This window comes from Peromyscus eremicus, chromosome 4 (genome assembly GCF_949786415.1).
Source record: "Peromyscus eremicus chromosome 4, PerEre_H2_v1, whole genome shotgun sequence".
Lineage (NCBI taxonomy): Eukaryota > Metazoa > Chordata > Mammalia > Rodentia > Cricetidae > Peromyscus > Peromyscus eremicus.
This window is the reverse complement of record NC_081419.1, coordinates 120,950,764-120,969,557: the sequence shown is the minus strand read 5'-3', so window position 1 is coordinate 120,969,557 and position 18,794 is coordinate 120,950,764. Positions and strand designations below refer to the sequence as shown.

General features: G+C 39.0%; 1 protein-coding gene and 1 long non-coding RNA gene across 3 annotated transcripts in view; one reads left to right on the top strand and one right to left on the bottom strand.

Annotated features, from left to right (window-relative positions):
- The window catches only part of LOC131909759 (uncharacterized), a 70,879-nt gene extending 57,885 nt beyond the window's left edge, over nt 1-12,994 (bottom strand). For both annotated transcript variants that reach the window (XR_009378925.1, XR_009378927.1), the window contains exon 1: nt 12,834-12,994. This is a non-coding gene — a long non-coding RNA (uncharacterized LOC131909759). The remainder of the gene's footprint in view (nt 1-12,833) is intronic.
- Nucleotides 12,840-14,446, top strand: Nkx2-4 (NK2 homeobox 4). Its single transcript, XM_059261576.1, has 2 exons — nt 12,840-13,302; nt 13,714-14,446. Exons 1-2 carry the CDS (start codon nt 12,852-12,854, stop codon nt 14,328-14,330), a joined length of 1,068 nt encoding a protein of 355 aa, XP_059117559.1. The 5' UTR covers nt 12,840-12,851; the 3' UTR covers nt 14,331-14,446.
- Nucleotides 14,447-18,794: the final 4,348 nt, after the last annotated feature.

Here is an 18,794-nt window from a genome sequence, read left to right as displayed (position 1 = left end):
ACATTCCTACCTACATTCTAATATTCTGAGCTCCCACAAGAATCACCCATTAAACTCTGCTTAGAGCATTCAGGCCTCTCTAGCTTAAACTTCCAAACTTCACATTTCTTGTGTGGCTTTTTAGAACAACCTTCTAACTGGATGCTCTGCATCAAGCATTAATATTCCTGAATTCTTTGTCTATACTGATGCTAGTATGATTTCCCAAAATATAAATCTAGTCTTGTTCTTTGTGGATAAAATCTAACTACTTAATGTTTAGCAAAGTTCTTTATAATCTGGGTCCTACCAAACTTTCCAATTCTATCTCCTATTGATTCTTAGTTTGTAGTTTATGCTCCATCCACATGAAACAATCTGTCACTCTTGGAATACTGTACATTTTCTTGGGCTTGGCATGTGTCTATTTTTGTTGTTATAGCAAGGTATCCAAAGTTGTACACTTATTAAGAAAAGTTTATTTAACTAACAGTTATAGAGAATGAAAGTCCAAGATCAAGTGATCCTATATGTTTAACCACAGGTGAAGGCTCCCTTAGCTGTACCATAACATAGTAGGAAAAACACTGTATGTAATAAAAGGTCAATAGTGAAGAGTAGCCTTATTTTAATAACAATGCACTCCTTTAAGAAGTGATAAGTGAGGTCTCAAGAAAACTGTATTAACCCCATTCAAAGGCAATGCCCTAAATGGTATATAAATAGCATATTTATTGATAGGGCTCCCTATTTCCCTTTTTTGGTGCTCGAAATTGAACTTAGGGCCTTGTGCATGCTAGAAAAGCACTCTACTACTGAACTGCATCCCCAGTCACTGTCCCTCTTAAGAGGGACTGAGTTTTCAGCATATGAAGCTTTGGGATACAAATTCAAATCATATGCAAATCATAGCAGTAGGCACTAAGTGATCACTGATTTAAATTACTAGATGTGGTGATATATGCCTATACTCCCACTCCCAGCTCTAAGAAGGCTGAGACAGGGTTGTAAGTTCAAGGCAAACCTTGTCAACATAGGTTCTAGGTCAGCCTTTTTGAGCCTGTCTCAAAAATATACATACCATTCATTCATTCATTCATTCATTCATTCATTTACACATACATACATAACTTCTATAAATGCTCCTAAAATATTCTTCTGTCTGAATATTATTTCTACCATCTATCTCCTTGACCTACAAAGCTCATAAAGTCCTCATCTATTGTTTCCTCAGTGCTATTCTTCCTTGGTATATAATTTTCCATTGCATGCCATTTGCTTAATAAAGTTTGATTGATTTCAGGATTATCCAATTCATTTTCTTCTAAAAATACATATAGATAGGGGGTAGATAGGTAAAGATAATAAGGAGAATAAAGAGGAGGGTAGTTATTGTATGCCTGAAGATCCATGTTTTCACAAGTAGGATATTATTTCACATTTTGGCAGAGTGGCATGTGACAAGTGAAGAAGTGTCATGAGATTACAGTAAAATGACAGCACTGAAGGAAATAAACGTTTCTATATATCTAGATTTATAACTATATTAACATTATTCCTCATCCATCACTATTTACATATTGGAAATAAGTCTTTTGTTGTTCTTATAAGGGAGTGAAATGAAGGATAATGTTGTGAAATATTATTTTAAGATGTGTTACATTTGTTTGTGTATTTGATGTGAAATAGTTGTTTAATGATGCAAAGATGTGTTGCATTCTTTTATGTGGCATTTGTTTAACTCTGTGAAGCTGTGTTACTTTGCCTGTCTAAAACACCTAATTGGTCTAGAAAAAACCTGAAGAGCCAATAGCTGGCAGGCAGAAAGAATAAATAGGAGGAGAAATCTGGGAAGAGAGGAGTAAAGATGGAGGAGAGAGAAAAGAAGAGTCCAGCCACCCAGCCACACAGCCAGACACAGAATAAGAAGGAAATAAAAATATAAAAAAAAATAGAGAAAGGTAAAAGTCCAGAGGCAAAAGGTAGATAGGATAATTTAAGAAACGCTGGCTAGAAACAAGCCAAGCAAAGACCAGGCATTCATATGAAAGAATAAGACTCCATGTGATTTATTTGAGAGCTGGGTGGTGGGCCCCTCAAGGAGCAAAAGAGTAAAAAACAACCAACAACAGAATAAAGTAAATATCTTGGGGGAGGTGGACTTCTTTCATCTGTCACATTTTTACAGTTAAGAACAGTGAGATTCAAAAGGTTTAAATAATATTTGCCACCAAATTTTACAGTTTTGTGGAGTAGGATTCAACCAAAGTCCATGTAATTCTAAAACATAGTTACTTTTTAATATAGTATACTGTTCTTAAAATAATGAAGATAAAAATGAAACCAGTATTCTAAGCTAAATTTTTTAGTTTGAATACTAATATACTGATGCCCCTGGACATTATTTCAGGGACCTGTCTCTTCATATATTCTTTGGTTAATTTTCTTTTCTTTAAAATGAGTGATAGTATTTTTCAAAAGCAAAAAATACTGGATATACTAAAATACTTATCTAATACTTAACTGGACTATTAAAGAGTTTAAGGCTGTAAAGATGGCTCAGTGGCTCAGGCACTTGCCACCAAGCCTGATCAATCCCCAGGACCCACATGATAGAAAGAGACTTGTTTCCAACAAGTTGTCCTCTAACACACATCATACACACACACACACACACACACACACACACACACACACACACACACACACATACACTCACACACACACACACACGCACATGCACACGCACAGGCACGTGCATACACAGGTGTGTACACATACAAACAAATACCATGGTCCATGTATACACAAACACATACAAATGCAAACACAAAATAAATGTAATTCTAAAATTTGGCTATTAGCTAGTGTTGATGAGAGACATGAGAAGAAAGTTTATGCACTCTTATATGTAAACTGATAGTCTTTTGAAAGACAATTTGGCAGCTGCTACCAAATGTAAAATAAACTCGACCTTTGACTAAGTTTTACTTCTAGAAATACACCTTACAAAATTTTCTGTACAACAAGGATCTATATGTATGTTACCTATAGCACTGTTTATAATAGAAAGAAAAAAGGAGAGAATGAGGATCTGAGGAAAGAAGGAAGGAAGGGAAGGCAGGAGGAAGGGAGGGAAAGAGGAAAGGAGAGAGGGAAGAGAAAAAGAAAAGAATGAACCTAAACTCATTGGAGACTGGTTAAGCAACTTATGTGAGCTCATACTGTAGAACAGAATGTGATCACTAAAAAGATGATGGATATCTACACTGTCACAAATATTTATTATATATATAAATAACAAGGAAATATGTGTAACTACTTATGTGCCAATAAATAGGAAGTATATTCGAGTAAAGAAAATTAGAGTATATGTAATGATAAAATTACATAAAAAGGTAAGTATGTTCTAGATACACAAAATTACTACAGAATATAATTATGTATGCACATATATGTAATTATGCACACACATGTAGAGCGCACTATAACATATCTGTATACATAAATGTATAAAGAAATACCTGGAAAAGCACATTTTTAAAAAAAACCTCAATAGTGATAGTTCTGGAGATAGGGATTGTGTGTATGCAAAGGTGATTTTCCATTTTACTAGCATGGGTTGGTCAATAGTATCTGTAAAGGGGCTAGCAAGCAAAAAACTTAGGACTGTGGGTCATATAGTCTTTGTTGTAGATGTTTTGTTGCAGTATCATGAACACAGCCATAGACAAATGAGTGTACTATGTTCAATAAATCTTTGAGTACTTAAATCTGAATTTTATAGGGTTTTCACATGAGATGAATAAATATTATTTGATTTAATAGCTGAGCATGCTGGTGCACACGTGTAATCCTAGCACTGAGGAAGATAAAACAGGAGGATTGCCATGAGTTTGAGGTTAGTGGATACCAGACCAGCCAGGACTACTTAGCAAGACTCTTTCAAGAAAAAAAAAAAAAAAAAAAAAAAGAGTAAAACCAATTTAGCTCCTGGGATATACAGAAAGAGATGCTAAGCCAAATCTGGGGCACAAATTTTAGATCTATGTGAATTTCTGTGAAAACATATATTTGTAATGACAAGGAGCATACATTTAGGTATGGACATAAAAAATTTGAATAAAATACTATAGAATCATTGTCTCTCAATACATTAACGATGAGTGACACATGGCCACTGAGCCCTTGAAGTATGGTTACTCCAAGCCAGGAGTGCAGTAAGCATAAAACTGCACAAGTCTAGCACACAGGCAGGTAAAACCCTCCTTAATCACTTCATATACAGTGGCTACAGAGATCATTCAGTTGTTAAGAGCACTGGGTTCAGTCCAACCACCACATGGTGGCCCACAATTGTCTTTAACCCCAGTTCCAGGGGATCTAACGCCATTTTCTGGCCTCCATAGGCACTGCACACACACATTACACTTACATGCTTGAAAAAATTCACAAACATAAAAATGAACAAATTTTAAAAATTAACTTCATGGATAAAAATAATATTTCAGATATATTGGGCTAAGTACAACCCACCATTTTCAAGTACATATTGCCTTATATTTCTATTAAACAGCACTGATGTGTATATATATATACATATATATATACACACATCATATATATATACATATATACATATACATATATATACACCTTTATTACTTGAATTTAATTACTTAAATTGATTTGCAACAAGCTTCTCTTTGTTATTTGTAATCTTTTTTTAATTTTTATTTTGTTTTGCAATACAATTCAGTTTTACATATCAGCCACGGATTCCCTTGTTCTCCCCCCTCCCGCCCCCCTCACCTTCCCCCCAGCCCGCCCCCCATTCCCATCAGACTGAGATCAACCTGGTAGACTCAGTCCAGGTAAGTCCAGTCCCCTCCTATGTTGATACTATGTTGATATTAATAATAAATAACAATTGTCTGTAAATTTGCAATACATTATAACATGAGAAATTATACTGTTAAGTTTTCTAATGAAATTACTTTATTATTGCAGGATTTGTAAGAAAGAAATACCTTTCATCTATTAACCACTAACAGGCACTTGAAACTTTCAGGCTTTCTATTGTGCTCATACTATAAACATGTGCATACGTGTATATACATATCCACTGAATCCATACATATCCATATGGATACAACTATCCAGATGAATATTAACTTTGTAAACTTTGAGTAGCCATCAAAGTCATTGGGCAATACAAAACTAGTCTCTCATAACTGACACTCAAAGCTAGCATAAATCCTGATCCATCACCCTTGTAGAATTACAAGAAAGTGATGCATAATTTTTGGAGATCTCCTTTCCTCTCCTATTCAGAATATTTAATTCCATGCCAATGTCAATCACACTTTTAAGTTCTATGTTAAATAAGATAAACACATAAAACGCATGACAGCACTGAGTATGTTACAAAACATTAATTTTTCACCTTCCAAGTAGGACATGAAGCTTTATATATAGTCTGTAAAGTTAGATGTTTTTCTTCCTATTCTTTCTTTCTTTTTTTTTTGGTTTTTAGAGACAGGGTTTCTCTGTGTAGCTTTGTGCCTTTCCTGGGACTCACTTGGTAGCCCAGGCTGGCCTCGAACTCACAGAGATCCGCCTGGCTCTGCCTCCCGAGTGCTGGGATTAAAGGCATGCGCCACCACCGCCCGGCCTTCCTATTCTTTTAATAAAGTTCTTATTTGTGAGGTATTGATAAACTGCCTTCTTTTTTTTTTTTAAACAAATCAGAGAAAAAACAAACTGCATTTTTTTTTTTTTGCCTCATACAATTCTCCTGGATGTCAAAATATTCATGTGAGAGATACAACTGGCTTGAACACATACAAATGATACAATCTAAACAAAGAAAGCTAAGTGCAGTTTGTGGTTAGCTTTCCTTTTCTTTTTTTTTTTTTAAAAATAAGATTTCACTATAAAGCATAGGCTGACTTCAAACCCAGCATCTTCCTTTTCTCAGCCTCTTTACTGCTGGGATTAAAGGTGTGTGCCACCATGCCTACCTTTGTGATTGGACATTCATGGTCATGAACAGTCAAGCATTTTCATGACTGCTTATTCATGTTCATTTATTATCTATAAAAATAAATTCAATCACAGAGAATACATTGAATATACACAACATTCTCCATTTCTTTTTTGGTACAGGTATAAAACAGATACTCTAATTTGTTCATTAAAAAACCATGCTCAAATAATCTCTTTTGACACATTTTTTTCATGGTAGGGCTCTTAATATGACACTTGTCTCTGCTAAACCTGGTTTTATGCGAAGAGGATTTTAGAGGGCATTGGAAGGCCCAGGTTTCCCTTCCATCCTCCAGTGTCTTTAGAAAGCAATTTCTAAACCACCATTTCCAGTACCCTTTTAATCTCTGCAAATTGTTGGTAAAAGCTATGTCAAGGCAGTCTGCCAACAGCAGCTTAACCATATATGTATTATCACTGATTATTCTAAAGAAATATTGTATTTAAGAGAATCCACTGTAAAATGTGCCTATCAGATTATAAAGACAAAACTTCAGACTTTTCAGCATATATCTTCACATGTCTACAGTAATAAGCATACAAAACATAAAAATGCATTCTTAAACTGCCTCATGAATTATTTTATTATCCAAACCGTAGAGCGTGTGTGTGTGTGTGTGTGTGTGTGTGTGTTTATATTAGCTAAAAATTAACTTTATAAAAGTATCAATTCAATTGTTAAAAATTTCATCCTTACTACATAATTTGCCTTTACCCACTGAGGCTCACCATTTTTAGTGCGGAATTACTGATGTGTTTAAAACTGATTCTACATATATAGACTTCTCATTATGGAAAAGGTAATTTGCCATTTTTGCCTTTATTTGAGATTATTATACATTCTTAACAACATACTCATACCAACAGTAAATTGCTTTCATTTGAACTAGTACAGAATTTCTGAAGCAATTCTTATTTCTATGCAATTCTATTTTAAACTGAATTGCAATGCCCTATGCTTTGTGATACATTTGTGTTTTGTGAAATTCCTGTGTTTTCAAAAGGAAAAAAGCAAACAAGAAAAAAATGGTTTTAATCAGCTTTCTCCTATTATTGCTATATAATTTCCTATAGGGCAAATTTCATATGTAGTGTTTCACTTTTAAAAATCTTAAAATAAACATTAGACTTGTTAAAAGGTCAGATCCCATTCTTAGATCACTTCACGAGCTAGGTATTTTAGGGCAATGACTTCCAAGTCCATTTGACAAACATGTTGTGGTTTGAGACTGACTTTTTACTGAGGGGATGGTTTATAGCACTTGGCCTTGGGGTTGATTCTCAGCACTGCAGAACTAAAACAGCATTAAAAACTCCACTGCTATTTATTTGTTTGTTTATTTATTGACAAAGTCTCCTCTTATAGCCCAAGGTGGCTTCACACTCACTATGACACACAGGCTAGCCTTTAACCCACAATTCTTGTGTCTCAAGAGACTTGAGATTACAAATATGTCACTGTATTCAACTTGATTTTATTTATTTATGAGATCATATGAGACAACTTTATCAATCAGGTTTTCCTGATGGTACTCACAATGAATAGAGTAATTAAACTATTTTGTATCAGGCTTTTTTAATGCAAATTATTGAGCTAATAATTGAATTGGTTGAAATTTACCCAGTTTTATGAAGTAGACACTAGTTTATTGCTTTCTTGTATGCACAATTCTCAACCTAAAATTCAGACTTATATACATAAACAGCTGCTAAATAACATCTCAACATTAGCAACAGAAAAAAGAAAAAGTTAGAGAAATTATTCTCTAATTGTAATATTGCTCGAGTTATTCCTTCCAAAATGTACATAAACTTTAGTAAGAATGCAATAATCTAATAATCATCTCACCAAACATTTTTTGGAGTTCTCCTTCAAGTAAGTTATGGCAATAAATAACTCAACTACCCAGCACAGATGTAAAAAGGACACCTTCTTTGATCATTGCAAGCTAATGTGTAAAGCTAAAGTGATACCATGTTAATATAATTTGCATTAAAATCACTTGACTAGTTAGATTGGGGAAACTGAGTGCATATGAAAAAAGTTATAAAAGTGTATATTTTTAAAAGCTATGTGTAAATCATTCCTATTAAGAATGTATAGAGACAGAACATTTAAAATTTGCTCCCTGCACAAAATAATAAAATAATTTTTTTCTTAAAATTCAAAGTATTCTTTTTTCTATAACAGACATTTAATGACATTCTAAAACATGTGAAAGAAATAATTAAATGGAGATAACAAAGTTTTAAAGTTTCTATGGTAGCAAGATATACAAGTAAACTTGTTATTCAGAAACAAAAATTACATTTCAATATTGTCGGTTTTCCTCTGGCATACATAACTTTACTCTAAACCATTATTTTTAAAACTATAGAAAAATGTAGATATCTAGTTCAAGTTTATATTCCTAAGGTAAGAGAATTGTAATATAGGTGTATTTTTACTTCTTGTTATATATACCATGTTACTTTCTGCTGTGAGTTAAAAACTAAGATTACGGCTTTCCTACAATATTAGGAGAAGTACATTGTCTGGTTTGGGTTGTTTTATATTTCTTGTTTGTGGAGGTGTTTTTCTTTTTGTTTTTTTCTTTGAAGGAATCATATTTGAAATTTACTATTATGATTTAGCCAAAGATAATAATTCTGATATTTACCATTTGTTCTCATGCTATACTAATAGTTGTACTATTAATAATTGTACTAATTTAAAACAAACTCATTGGTTAGACTTACCATCAGTAAGAAAGCAGAAAATAATTTTCAGTCTAATAGTATACGAAACATAGAAAATGATCAGTCAAGAGTCTTTTTGCCAATAGTTAAATTATAAGGATTTTTTTTATTTTGTAAAGAAAATACGAAAGGAGTACTGTGTATCAGAGAAAGTAATAAGTATAGCAGTAAAATTAGCAAAAGAAATGTAAAATAATTTAAATAATCAATTAAAATCAAAAGCATTTAGGAAGACTAAAAACAAAAATGGGAACTAGCAAAAATTTAAAATAAATTTCATTTTGTCTCCTTAGCATTTGTTTATATACCTTTGCTGCACAAAATTTGTGCTGTTGACATGATTCTTTATTCCTTTCCAAGTAAAAAGATCATAATTGTAATATTACAGCTACTTCTTCAACATGAGAATTTCACTAATCAAATTAGTTTACAACTATTTCAAACTAACCACAAGTGCAGCAAATGTCTCATTTCTAAAATAGTACTTATGTTCTTGATTAACCAGCAGAGAGTAATATTTTCAAGAACAGTTCAACTTGATGTAGAAATTCAGGAGTCATTGACAATCTATGTGCCACCATAGGAAGACAAAACCTCCCTCTTGGTTCTGGCTGGAACTCTACTTCAAAGGGGGTCTGTCACAAGGTCTTTCCCCTCTTCCCCAGGCCCCTCTGGTTGAGCTTCATGACAACAGTAAATCCCAACTTCAGGGAAGGCTCTTTCTTCTGGTTTTATTTTAGGGTTTTGTTTGTTTTGCCAAGGTTTTTGTTTCTAAGGTTAATAAACATATTAGAGATTTTCAATAAAAGTCATTTTTTTTAAAGGCCAGGAGAACTTACTGAATCTTTTTGTCTTGCAATTTTTTCTTTATCTGCTATAGGCTATCTTAGTAACAGTGTTGTGTGATGTGTGAAACTATAAAAATCTGAACTCTGGAAAAAAGTCAAGTTACCAAAAACCAAACACATACTGTGTTGTGTGTAAAGCAGTATTGTGCTTAAAAATGTGGAGCCAATCCCAGCAGCAGAATAAGAATGTCAAGTGTTGTGAGGAAAGGAAATGGGAAAAGAGACTAGAGAGGAGAAGAGGAGGAATTATCTCTTTTCACTACTATATTCCCTCGAGAGTATTTGTCTCTGTTCTTTCCTTCCTTCCTTCCTTCCTTCCTTCCTTCCTTCCCTTCTCTTTCTTTCTTTCCGCTGAGTGACAACTTGAGGTCAGAGAATAAAAATAAAACATTCCTGAGAAATACATTTTCTGTGACAATTTCTGTGCCAAAAATAATTAACTATCTACTAACTATAAATTTCCATTCAGGATTTGGGAAGGAAATAATTGGATGAAACAAGTTTGATGGAAATTTTCAATAGAATACCAAACTATTTTGTCTTTAAATATACATGTATACATTCTGCAGATTCTATTAACAAATTCATCTGCACACACACAAATAGCACTTGCATTTTAAAGGTATGAAATGTCTAGAGTAAGACACAAATAACTGATACAAGAAAACGTTGAAGATTTTAAAATATGTTTTCTTTCAGAACTGCTCATGTCCAGGAAGGGAATTCTACTTGGCTTATGATGTTCCTAAGCAGGCAGAAAGTGAATTCTGGCAGAGACTCTGTTTGTTTTTCAAGATGGGAAAGTTCTACGTGTGAGTGCACTGATAAACTGAGCAGCAAAATATATTATAGCTACTTATAAAATTACCACACTGAAGTTCTACAAATAAAATGTCACAAGATAAAATGTATAATTTGAAAACATAGTAACATTCATCTGAAAAACTATAACCAGTTTTCCCAGCTTGGACAACTCATCAACACGAAGTTTATGATAATGTTTTCATTTTTTTAAATGTGTCTAAACTTGAAAAAGATAATGGTTTGCATGAGACCTTCATATTCAGATATTATGACAACTATATTTACTTACCTCATCTACCTCATCTTTGATTAAAGTTTAAGATTACTTCCTGTTGTTTTTGACCTATTAAGTAGTATGCAATACAATTTAAAGTAAAACAAAGTTTAAAACCCACATTTTAAAAGAATCCCAGCATTTGAGCAATCTCAATCTCTCTCTCTCTCTCTCTCTCTCTCTCTCTCTCTCTCTCTCTCTCTCTCTCTCTCTCTCCCTAGCTTCTTTGTATGTCATTAGTTTATGAAATATAAGTAGTAGTTCCAGTTCAAGCTCAAGTGTCTCAAGTTCAGGTAAGACCTGTAAAAGTAGCATCATGTCAGACTGTAGCAATATCAGTCTTGTTAGGACAAATAACCGATGATTATAAACAACTGGTAGAACCTGGAATGTTGTCCCACAGTTTGAAAATATTAACTCCTCTGGTTGTCACTTTCTTTCCTTGAGTTATCATATGGTCTTTTTTTTTCCCTACAAAGGGCAGATTCTTTGCAAAAGTGTGCTGAAATGAACACAATTGTTGATTAAAATAATAGGACAAAACCACCAAGAACATTCAAACCACAGGACTGAACCCAAGAAAAAGATAATGCTGAACTGTTCAGATCTTCAAGACATGGACATGTGCTACCAGGTTAAATTTTGGTAGTTATCCTTTTGTTATTAGACACAATAAAATCTTGCTTAAGAAACATGTTTCTTTCTTCTACTCCGGCTTCCAGGAAAACTTTAAAAATGTGCCTTTGTTTTCTTCTTATCCTCATGTTTTCCAATTTTACCCATGCTTCCACACTTCTTTGTCCTTTTTCTCATTCAGCATCTGGTGTAAGTTCGTAAGTGTAAGTTCTTTGTCATTCAGGCACATTTGTTAACCGAGAGATGACAATTTTTAAAAACCAGCTGACGGGTTTGCGTTTTCCAAGAGGAGCTGCCATCTTCACCTGCTCTCTGCATCCACATCCATTTTCATAATCCTCAAACAGGTTATTTTTCCATTACCACCCGAAAGACCCGCTACAGACAAGTAAAAATACTTGAAATTTCTGAGTCTCTCTCTCTTCTCTCTCTCCTCTCCTCTTCTCTCCTCTCTCCTCTCTCCTCTCTCTCTCTCTCTCTCTCTCTCTCTCTCTCTCTCTCTCTCTCTCTCTCTCTCTCTCTCTCCAGGGTAGTTACAGAAGATGAAATCCTAATCAGATTCTGGGCATAGGAACAAAGGAAAGACAGCGGCAATGGAGGTGCAAATTAAATATGAAACATTTTTAGCAAATACACTTTCTCTTGTTCAGTTTCCATCCTGAGAGTAGGAACAGCATACTTACTTACAAGCCAGCATCTCTGTTAGTCAGTATCTCTCTGTGTTGTCTCTCTTCTTTGGATTTGGATACTTTGAGCTAATTTGGAAGTGTCCGTTAGGTTGCCTACAAAATGATGCTTTAAAGGATCTAACGATGCATAAATTAGGGAGCCCTACAATGGCAGAAGACGGTCATTGTACCTCTTCTCTTTATGCGCTCTTATGGTGGGACCCAAGAGCCCTTCTTTCTTTTTCTTTCTTTTTTTAACACTTTAGATGATGGAGCCAGTGAGGGGCTGGTAGCTAGAAAGGAGGTGAGCCCTACAAACCACCCCCCCTCTCAAACCTAACAGCTGGTTGTCCCCCCACCACCACCACCGTCGACGTTACGCTGAACTTTTGCTACAAAGTCACTTTAGGCAAACTCCCTGTCTGAATGAAACAAGAGTGGGGTCTTTCACCGGCCTCAGAGTTTCTATTTCTCGAGGGCGAAGGTAACCCAGACACAAGTGTGAAGGATGAAGATAGCAAAGGGGGGTGATCTTTTCAAGAAACACCCGACTGGCCCGTTACCTTTTTTGCCTCCGTTATGGGGAAGGGGGGCGAGAGAAAAAGATGTCAATGACCATTGTTTGCTCGTTGGGGATGTTGCTCCGCCCCCCAAGTCTGTCGTAAACCTGGCGCTGGACTAAAATAAACCCGAGATTCTGCAGCTCGGGGGCTCGCCGCGCCGCCACCGCCGACCGCTCTCCACTGGCGCTGCCGCCGGGCCGGCCGAGGTGGCGGCGACGAGCGGCCGCCGCGTCCCGCCCGCCCGCCCGCCCGCGCTCGCCCCGGGCCCCCCTACCTGGCCGCCCGCCGAGCCATGTCGTTGAGCCCCAAGCACACGACGCCCTTCTCCGTGTCCGACATCCTGAGCCCCATCGAGGAGACCTACAAGAAGTTCGGCGGCCTCATGGACGGCGCGCCGCCCGGCCTGGGGACGCCCCTGGGGGCCGCCGCCTACCGCGCGCCGCCGCCCGGCCCCTCCTCGCAGGCGGCGGCCGTGGCGGGCATGCAGCCGCCCCACGCCATGGCCGGACACAACGCGGCGGCGGCGGCGGCGGCGGCGGCAGCGGCGGCGGCGGCGGCCGCTACCTACCACATGCCGCCCGGCGTCTCGCAGTTCCCGCACGGCGCCATGGGCAGCTACTGTAACGGCGGCCTGGGCAACATGGGCGAGCTGCCCACAGCCTACACGGACGGCATGCGGGGCGGCGCGGCGGCCGCGGCCACCGGCTGGTACGGCGCCAACACGGACCCGCGCTACTCGTCAAGTGAGCGGGGCCAGGAGCGCGGGACTGAGGGCGAGCGGGCGGCGCGGGCTTTTCCCGCCACGGCTGGGGCGCGAGGGTGCTGGCGTTCCGGCCGGCGGCGCCCGAGGGCCGGCGCGCGGGGGGTCCTGGGACGCGGCCTAGGGTTCTTCGTGAGGGGTTCTGGGTCACGGCTGGAGACGCACGGGGCGGCCGGGGGCGCGCGGGGCTTCTTGGGAGCCCCCCGGGGCGCGCGGGGGTGGCCGGGCCCCTGGGCGCACGCGGGGAGCGGGGTGCGGGCCGCGGCGCTCCTGGGGGCCTGCGAGGCAGTCGAGGGGCCCGTGGCGTCACGGAAAGCGAGGGGGGCGACGGCGGCGGGAGCGGTCCTCGCGGGCCCGGGGCTCACCGGCCGTCCTTCTCGGGCCCCCTCCCCAGTCTCCAGGTTCATGGGGCCGTCGGCGGGCGTGAACGTGGCCGGCATGGGTTCGCTGACCGGCATCGCGGACGCCGCCAAGTCGTTAGCGCCCCTGCACGCGGCCGCGCCGCGAAGGAAGCGCCGGGTGCTCTTCTCGCAAGCGCAGGTCTACGAGCTGGAGCGGCGCTTCAAGCAGCAGAAGTACCTGTCGGCGCCCGAGCGCGAGCACCTGGCCAGCATGATCCACCTGACGCCCACGCAGGTCAAGATCTGGTTCCAGAACCATCGCTACAAGATGAAGCGGCAGGCCAAGGACAAGGCGGCGCAGCAGCTGCAACAGGAGGGCGGCCTGGGACCCCCGCCGCCGCCGCCGCCGCCGCCCTCGCCTCGCCGCGTCGCCGTACCCGTGCTAGTGAAGGACGGCAAGCCGTGCCAGAACGGCGCGGGCACCCCGACGCCTGGCCAGGGAAGCCAGCAGCCGCAGGCCTCGACGCCCGCGCAGGAGCTGGAGGAGCTGTCGCCCAGTCCGCCCGCGCTGCACGGTCCCGGGGGCGGTTTAGCGGCCCTGGACGCTGCCACCGGGGACTATGGTGGAGGAGTGCTCGGCGCCAACCTGCTCTATGGCAGGACGTGGTGATGGGCCCCCCGGGGTCCGCCTGCAAGATTCGCAGGATCTGCCAAGAAACTACAAGAACGGATGGGGAAAATGTACAGAAGCTGAGCTTTTAGTGCATGGAGATAAGAACGAATGAGTCTCGGAGAGGGTCAGGCTGCTTTGAACCTCTTTGCTGGGGGTGGGAGAAGGCTATGTATGGCCCCGGACCGAATAATGTGACACCGCACTTTGAGGTGGTGATTTTCCTTCCTTTCAGAAGTTCCTAAGTTATGCGAAGAACTGACAGGATCCACATTCACCACGTTCCTAACCAAAGCTCTCAGAGTTTTAGAAGTTGGAAACTTTGTTGGTGTTTGTATCTCTATAAATCAACCAGCTTTCACGATGAATCCTTGAAGTGGAATTTATTTTGGGAGATTAATTTGCAAAGCCCCTCCCCTAAGTGCAATTTCGTTAATGCTTGATTGAAAGTAAATTGAATTGTAGCCCAAAGTGGATCATATACACAGCAACATGATTGCCGAGGAATTACTGCCATTTGGGTAAAACAGAGCAATGGAATAAAAAAAATCGAAATCCTAATTATATGGATCGTTTACTGATTTTAAAATATCTTGTTCATTATTAGGCAACCAAGTAATGGTATATTATCCTAGAACAGCGCAATCCCCACCCCCAAGATGAAGCTCATCATAAAGAAGGGTTGTAAAATATTTTTATGTAGAATCTGGTCTTTCCAAATTAGCTGATAAACATACAATTTCCTTCTATAAACATGGTATTTATTCTCGTTAAAGTATTTTTGCCTGAATTTGAACTCCTCTACAAAGTACTAAAAGCACTAAAACACGCAAGTAAAATTGCCAGTATTACTATCAATCTATTTTAAAACATGTCAAGGTGATTTATTGAATTGTAATCAAAATATACAGAAAATTAAGATAACTATACTTTTCCATCGTATTTAGAACTTAGAAGTTGCACCAATTTTTATTGTATAAATGTATTTACTCTTTAATATGCCAATTTATATTTCCAATATTTCAAATGGATATTTAAATATAACTTAAAAAACCTTAAGTACTTTTTTCTAAGAGTTAAGAGGTCATTTCTTTTTCTTAAATGTTGTAGGGATTTTTTTTTTCTTTTTCCTTTTGGCAGAGTGTGGCAATACAGATCATTTTCTCATTATTAAAATAGTCATATTGGAGGGGGGAAAGCCGACTGAATAGTGTGAACTAACAGAATTAATGGAAGGTAAAAGAAATAAAATGGGCAAAACATACTTTCAAATAATCAAAACAGATGGTTACGAGAGACCCCCCCAACCCTCTTCTGCAGTTGAGTTTTTAGAAGAACAAATTTGGGACTGAAACGTTCGATTTCCTTTCATGGTTTGAACATTTTTCTGGAAAGTTCCAAGTAACTGTATAGGAAGGCACATAGAAGTCAAACTTGAACTCCAAAATGTACTTTATAAAGTAAATCCTCTTTAAAAAATAAATTAAATAAATAAACTCTAGTTCCTCTCACTGCAAGGAAAGGGAGGGGCTGTGGAGCAAAGAGACTGTCTTTTGTCAAACCACCAGTGTGCTTTTTTGGAGGATGGGATTTAATTTTAAAGCATTTTAATAGACAAATTAGTAAAACAACAAAAATAATGGTATGATAAACATACCGAAAAATCTCCTAACTTGAGTTTTGCATCATTAGTAGACTGACTTCAGAAATCGGTGTTAATCTCACTGGTAAAGTTATTACTGATGTGCTGGGATTCAAAGTGCTTTGTTTTCATTAGTTTGACTGTTACCTCTAGAAAATATGTTTTAAAAATCCACACAGTTTATGATTCTTTTTTTATTTTTACAGATCAACACTTACAAAAACAATAGCTGTATGGTCCATGAGCATCCAGTGATACCCTTAAGGAAAATAAACTTATAACAGTTTTTTTCCTAGAAAACTTATTTCCAGGACAAAGAATCCTTTAAATTAAATGAACTCTACTGAAAATAATGTCACCGGGAGCAAACAATCTTTTTTCCATTCACCATTTTCTTAAAGTATATTTACTGTAGCCATATCTTTTTCCATTCAGCATTCTCTTAAGTAGTAAAAACAAAAAACAAAAAAACCAAAAACCCAAGCTTGAGGTAATTGCTGCAGAGGGCTTAACATTCTACACCCAGAGACTTACTGAGCACATCCTGACATTAGGAAAAGGTTTGATTCCTGAAACATTAAAAGAAATGTTTTTACTATAGAATTCCACTTTCTGATTAATGCAAAGCAAGAGCCTTTTTCTTCTTTTGCAGTTGGTGCTTCACAGATCTTTTATGAAAATACAAACGGCTAGACTAGGTGAAACTCATTAACTGAAGAGGAGGATAAGTGTCTCCACAACCAAGAGGGAGGACTGGAGCAGGGGCTGGGAGGAACAAAGCCCTCTCTAAGTTGAGCAGAGGCCATAGCAAAACCGGGTTTCAGAAATGCTAACTCTGCAGATGTGACATTTTACAATATATTTTGGGGTCTAACATCTTTTCCAGCAGAGGCCTGGAAAGCAAAACGCAGAAGGAAAGTTGCAGGGAGTAACAGCAGGGATGCTAGGTACTTCCGTGTGGTCTTCATTAGGATGTAAATTGAAGTATGAGAGTGTGTGCAGTTTTGAAGGACACAAGAAGGATGTTTCGTATATGCAAGGGTGAGAGTGTAACCCAGTTGTCCTATTTAAGGCTTTGCTTAGAATCACAATCTAAAGGTCAGAACAAGTAGTTAATCAACACAGATGTGTTCTGCTAGTAGCTGTTTACTTTCAATTTAAAGCAAATCAGAGACTCAATCCTGTTCACTAAATGCACACACCTTCCACAGGCTTGCTTTGTTAACTACACCGAACAGTAATGGTTCTAAAAATGAATTTATGGGCCATAATTATATAAAGATGTATAGATTTGATTTTTAGGTGTCAATTTGTGCAAATGAGAAAATAAAGCATTATGTGGTAGCAATATAAATTCCAGTTCAGATACAATGAAAGCACAGATAATACTACCCTGCCATTTAATACCACAGTATTATGGTGGACCCCTGTATGTTAATTATTTGAACTTAGGTTTTTTTGAAACAATGTTATTTGCTATCCACAAGCACAATCTCAAGTAAGACAGAGAACTCAGATACATTTATAAGACATGAGTCACCTTCTTACTGTTAGTGAGAATTGGTGAGTTTCTGGGGGAAATTTCAGAGATGCCAGACTGGAGAAACCACATCCATATCACCTAGAGCTCTTCCCTCCAGTGAGTATGGAGATTTGTGATCTCCAGGTTACTTTTTCTAAGTTTAATGGTGATCAAAATTTCTGACAGAGGGGTTTTGGTTGTTTAGTTTTGCTTTAGAATGTTTATCTGAAATGGAATGAAATGCTGTTGTTTTTTTTTTTAATCTCTGTAACCTCAGTAATTGTTTAGGTAACTTCTAATAAAAAAAAATTAACCAGTAATACTGTATAAGCTTAAAGTGCACAATTTTGCAGTAGTGAATAGCTTTAGTGTCATTTCAAACATACAAAGTAAAGCATGTTGTCTTTTTACCCCAATTCCGTAGACAGAATATAGAAAATGAGCCACAAAGAATACCTGTTGGAATTAATACTGAGGAAGCATATTTCAAGAATTGGACGCTTGTTACTTTGTTCATTCTTTGACCTTTTTTCCTGGTTAGAAATAGACTGGGTCAGTCACCAGGAGTACAGTTGATGGCACCTTCATTTTCTGACCCTTTCACAGTGTGTATGAAGTCTTGAGAATAAAGACAGAGTTGTAAAGCCACTACGTGGCTTCTGATTGGGGACAAATTGACTCTAGAGAATGTCTAGATTTTAGATTTCTAGGAACAGCTAATTCTTAGTTATAGTCAAAACTTCGAATTTTAAACAGAAACCTGGGGCGGGGTGAGGGGTTGTGTCTCTGATTTTCCTACAGGTTCATCATGTGCACTTGCCTGGAGAATTGAAAGGATGAAACTGCAGGTCGAGACTGCAGTGCTTGGTGCTGCATCCAGGGAGTGGAGAGAGGATGCTGCAGTGCCCCCAAGATGGAAGGTCTGAGATTCCCCACACCCACCCTACTCCACACTGCCAGTCTGCCTGCTCCTGGGCAGGCTTTGGGGTCCTTGAGACTATGGGGCGTCAGAAACCTGGGGCCAATGGCCTCAGCTTCCAGACTCCACAGGAAGGCTAATCAGGCCAGACACAGCACAACCTTGATTATGAGGGGCAGCCATCTCTCCTTGGCCCTGCTAGCCCACTGCTCCCAGGCACTGCCACCAGCTCAGCCTCAACTGTGAAGTCCTTGTGTGTCCTAACCCTTCATCCTAGTCAAACCCCTGAGCATCTGACCTCTATGCAGAGGTGGAAGGCTCCCTATGCCCACACAGCCCTGCTTTGATGCCCCAGGTCTTTGCAAGAAAATTAACCTACCG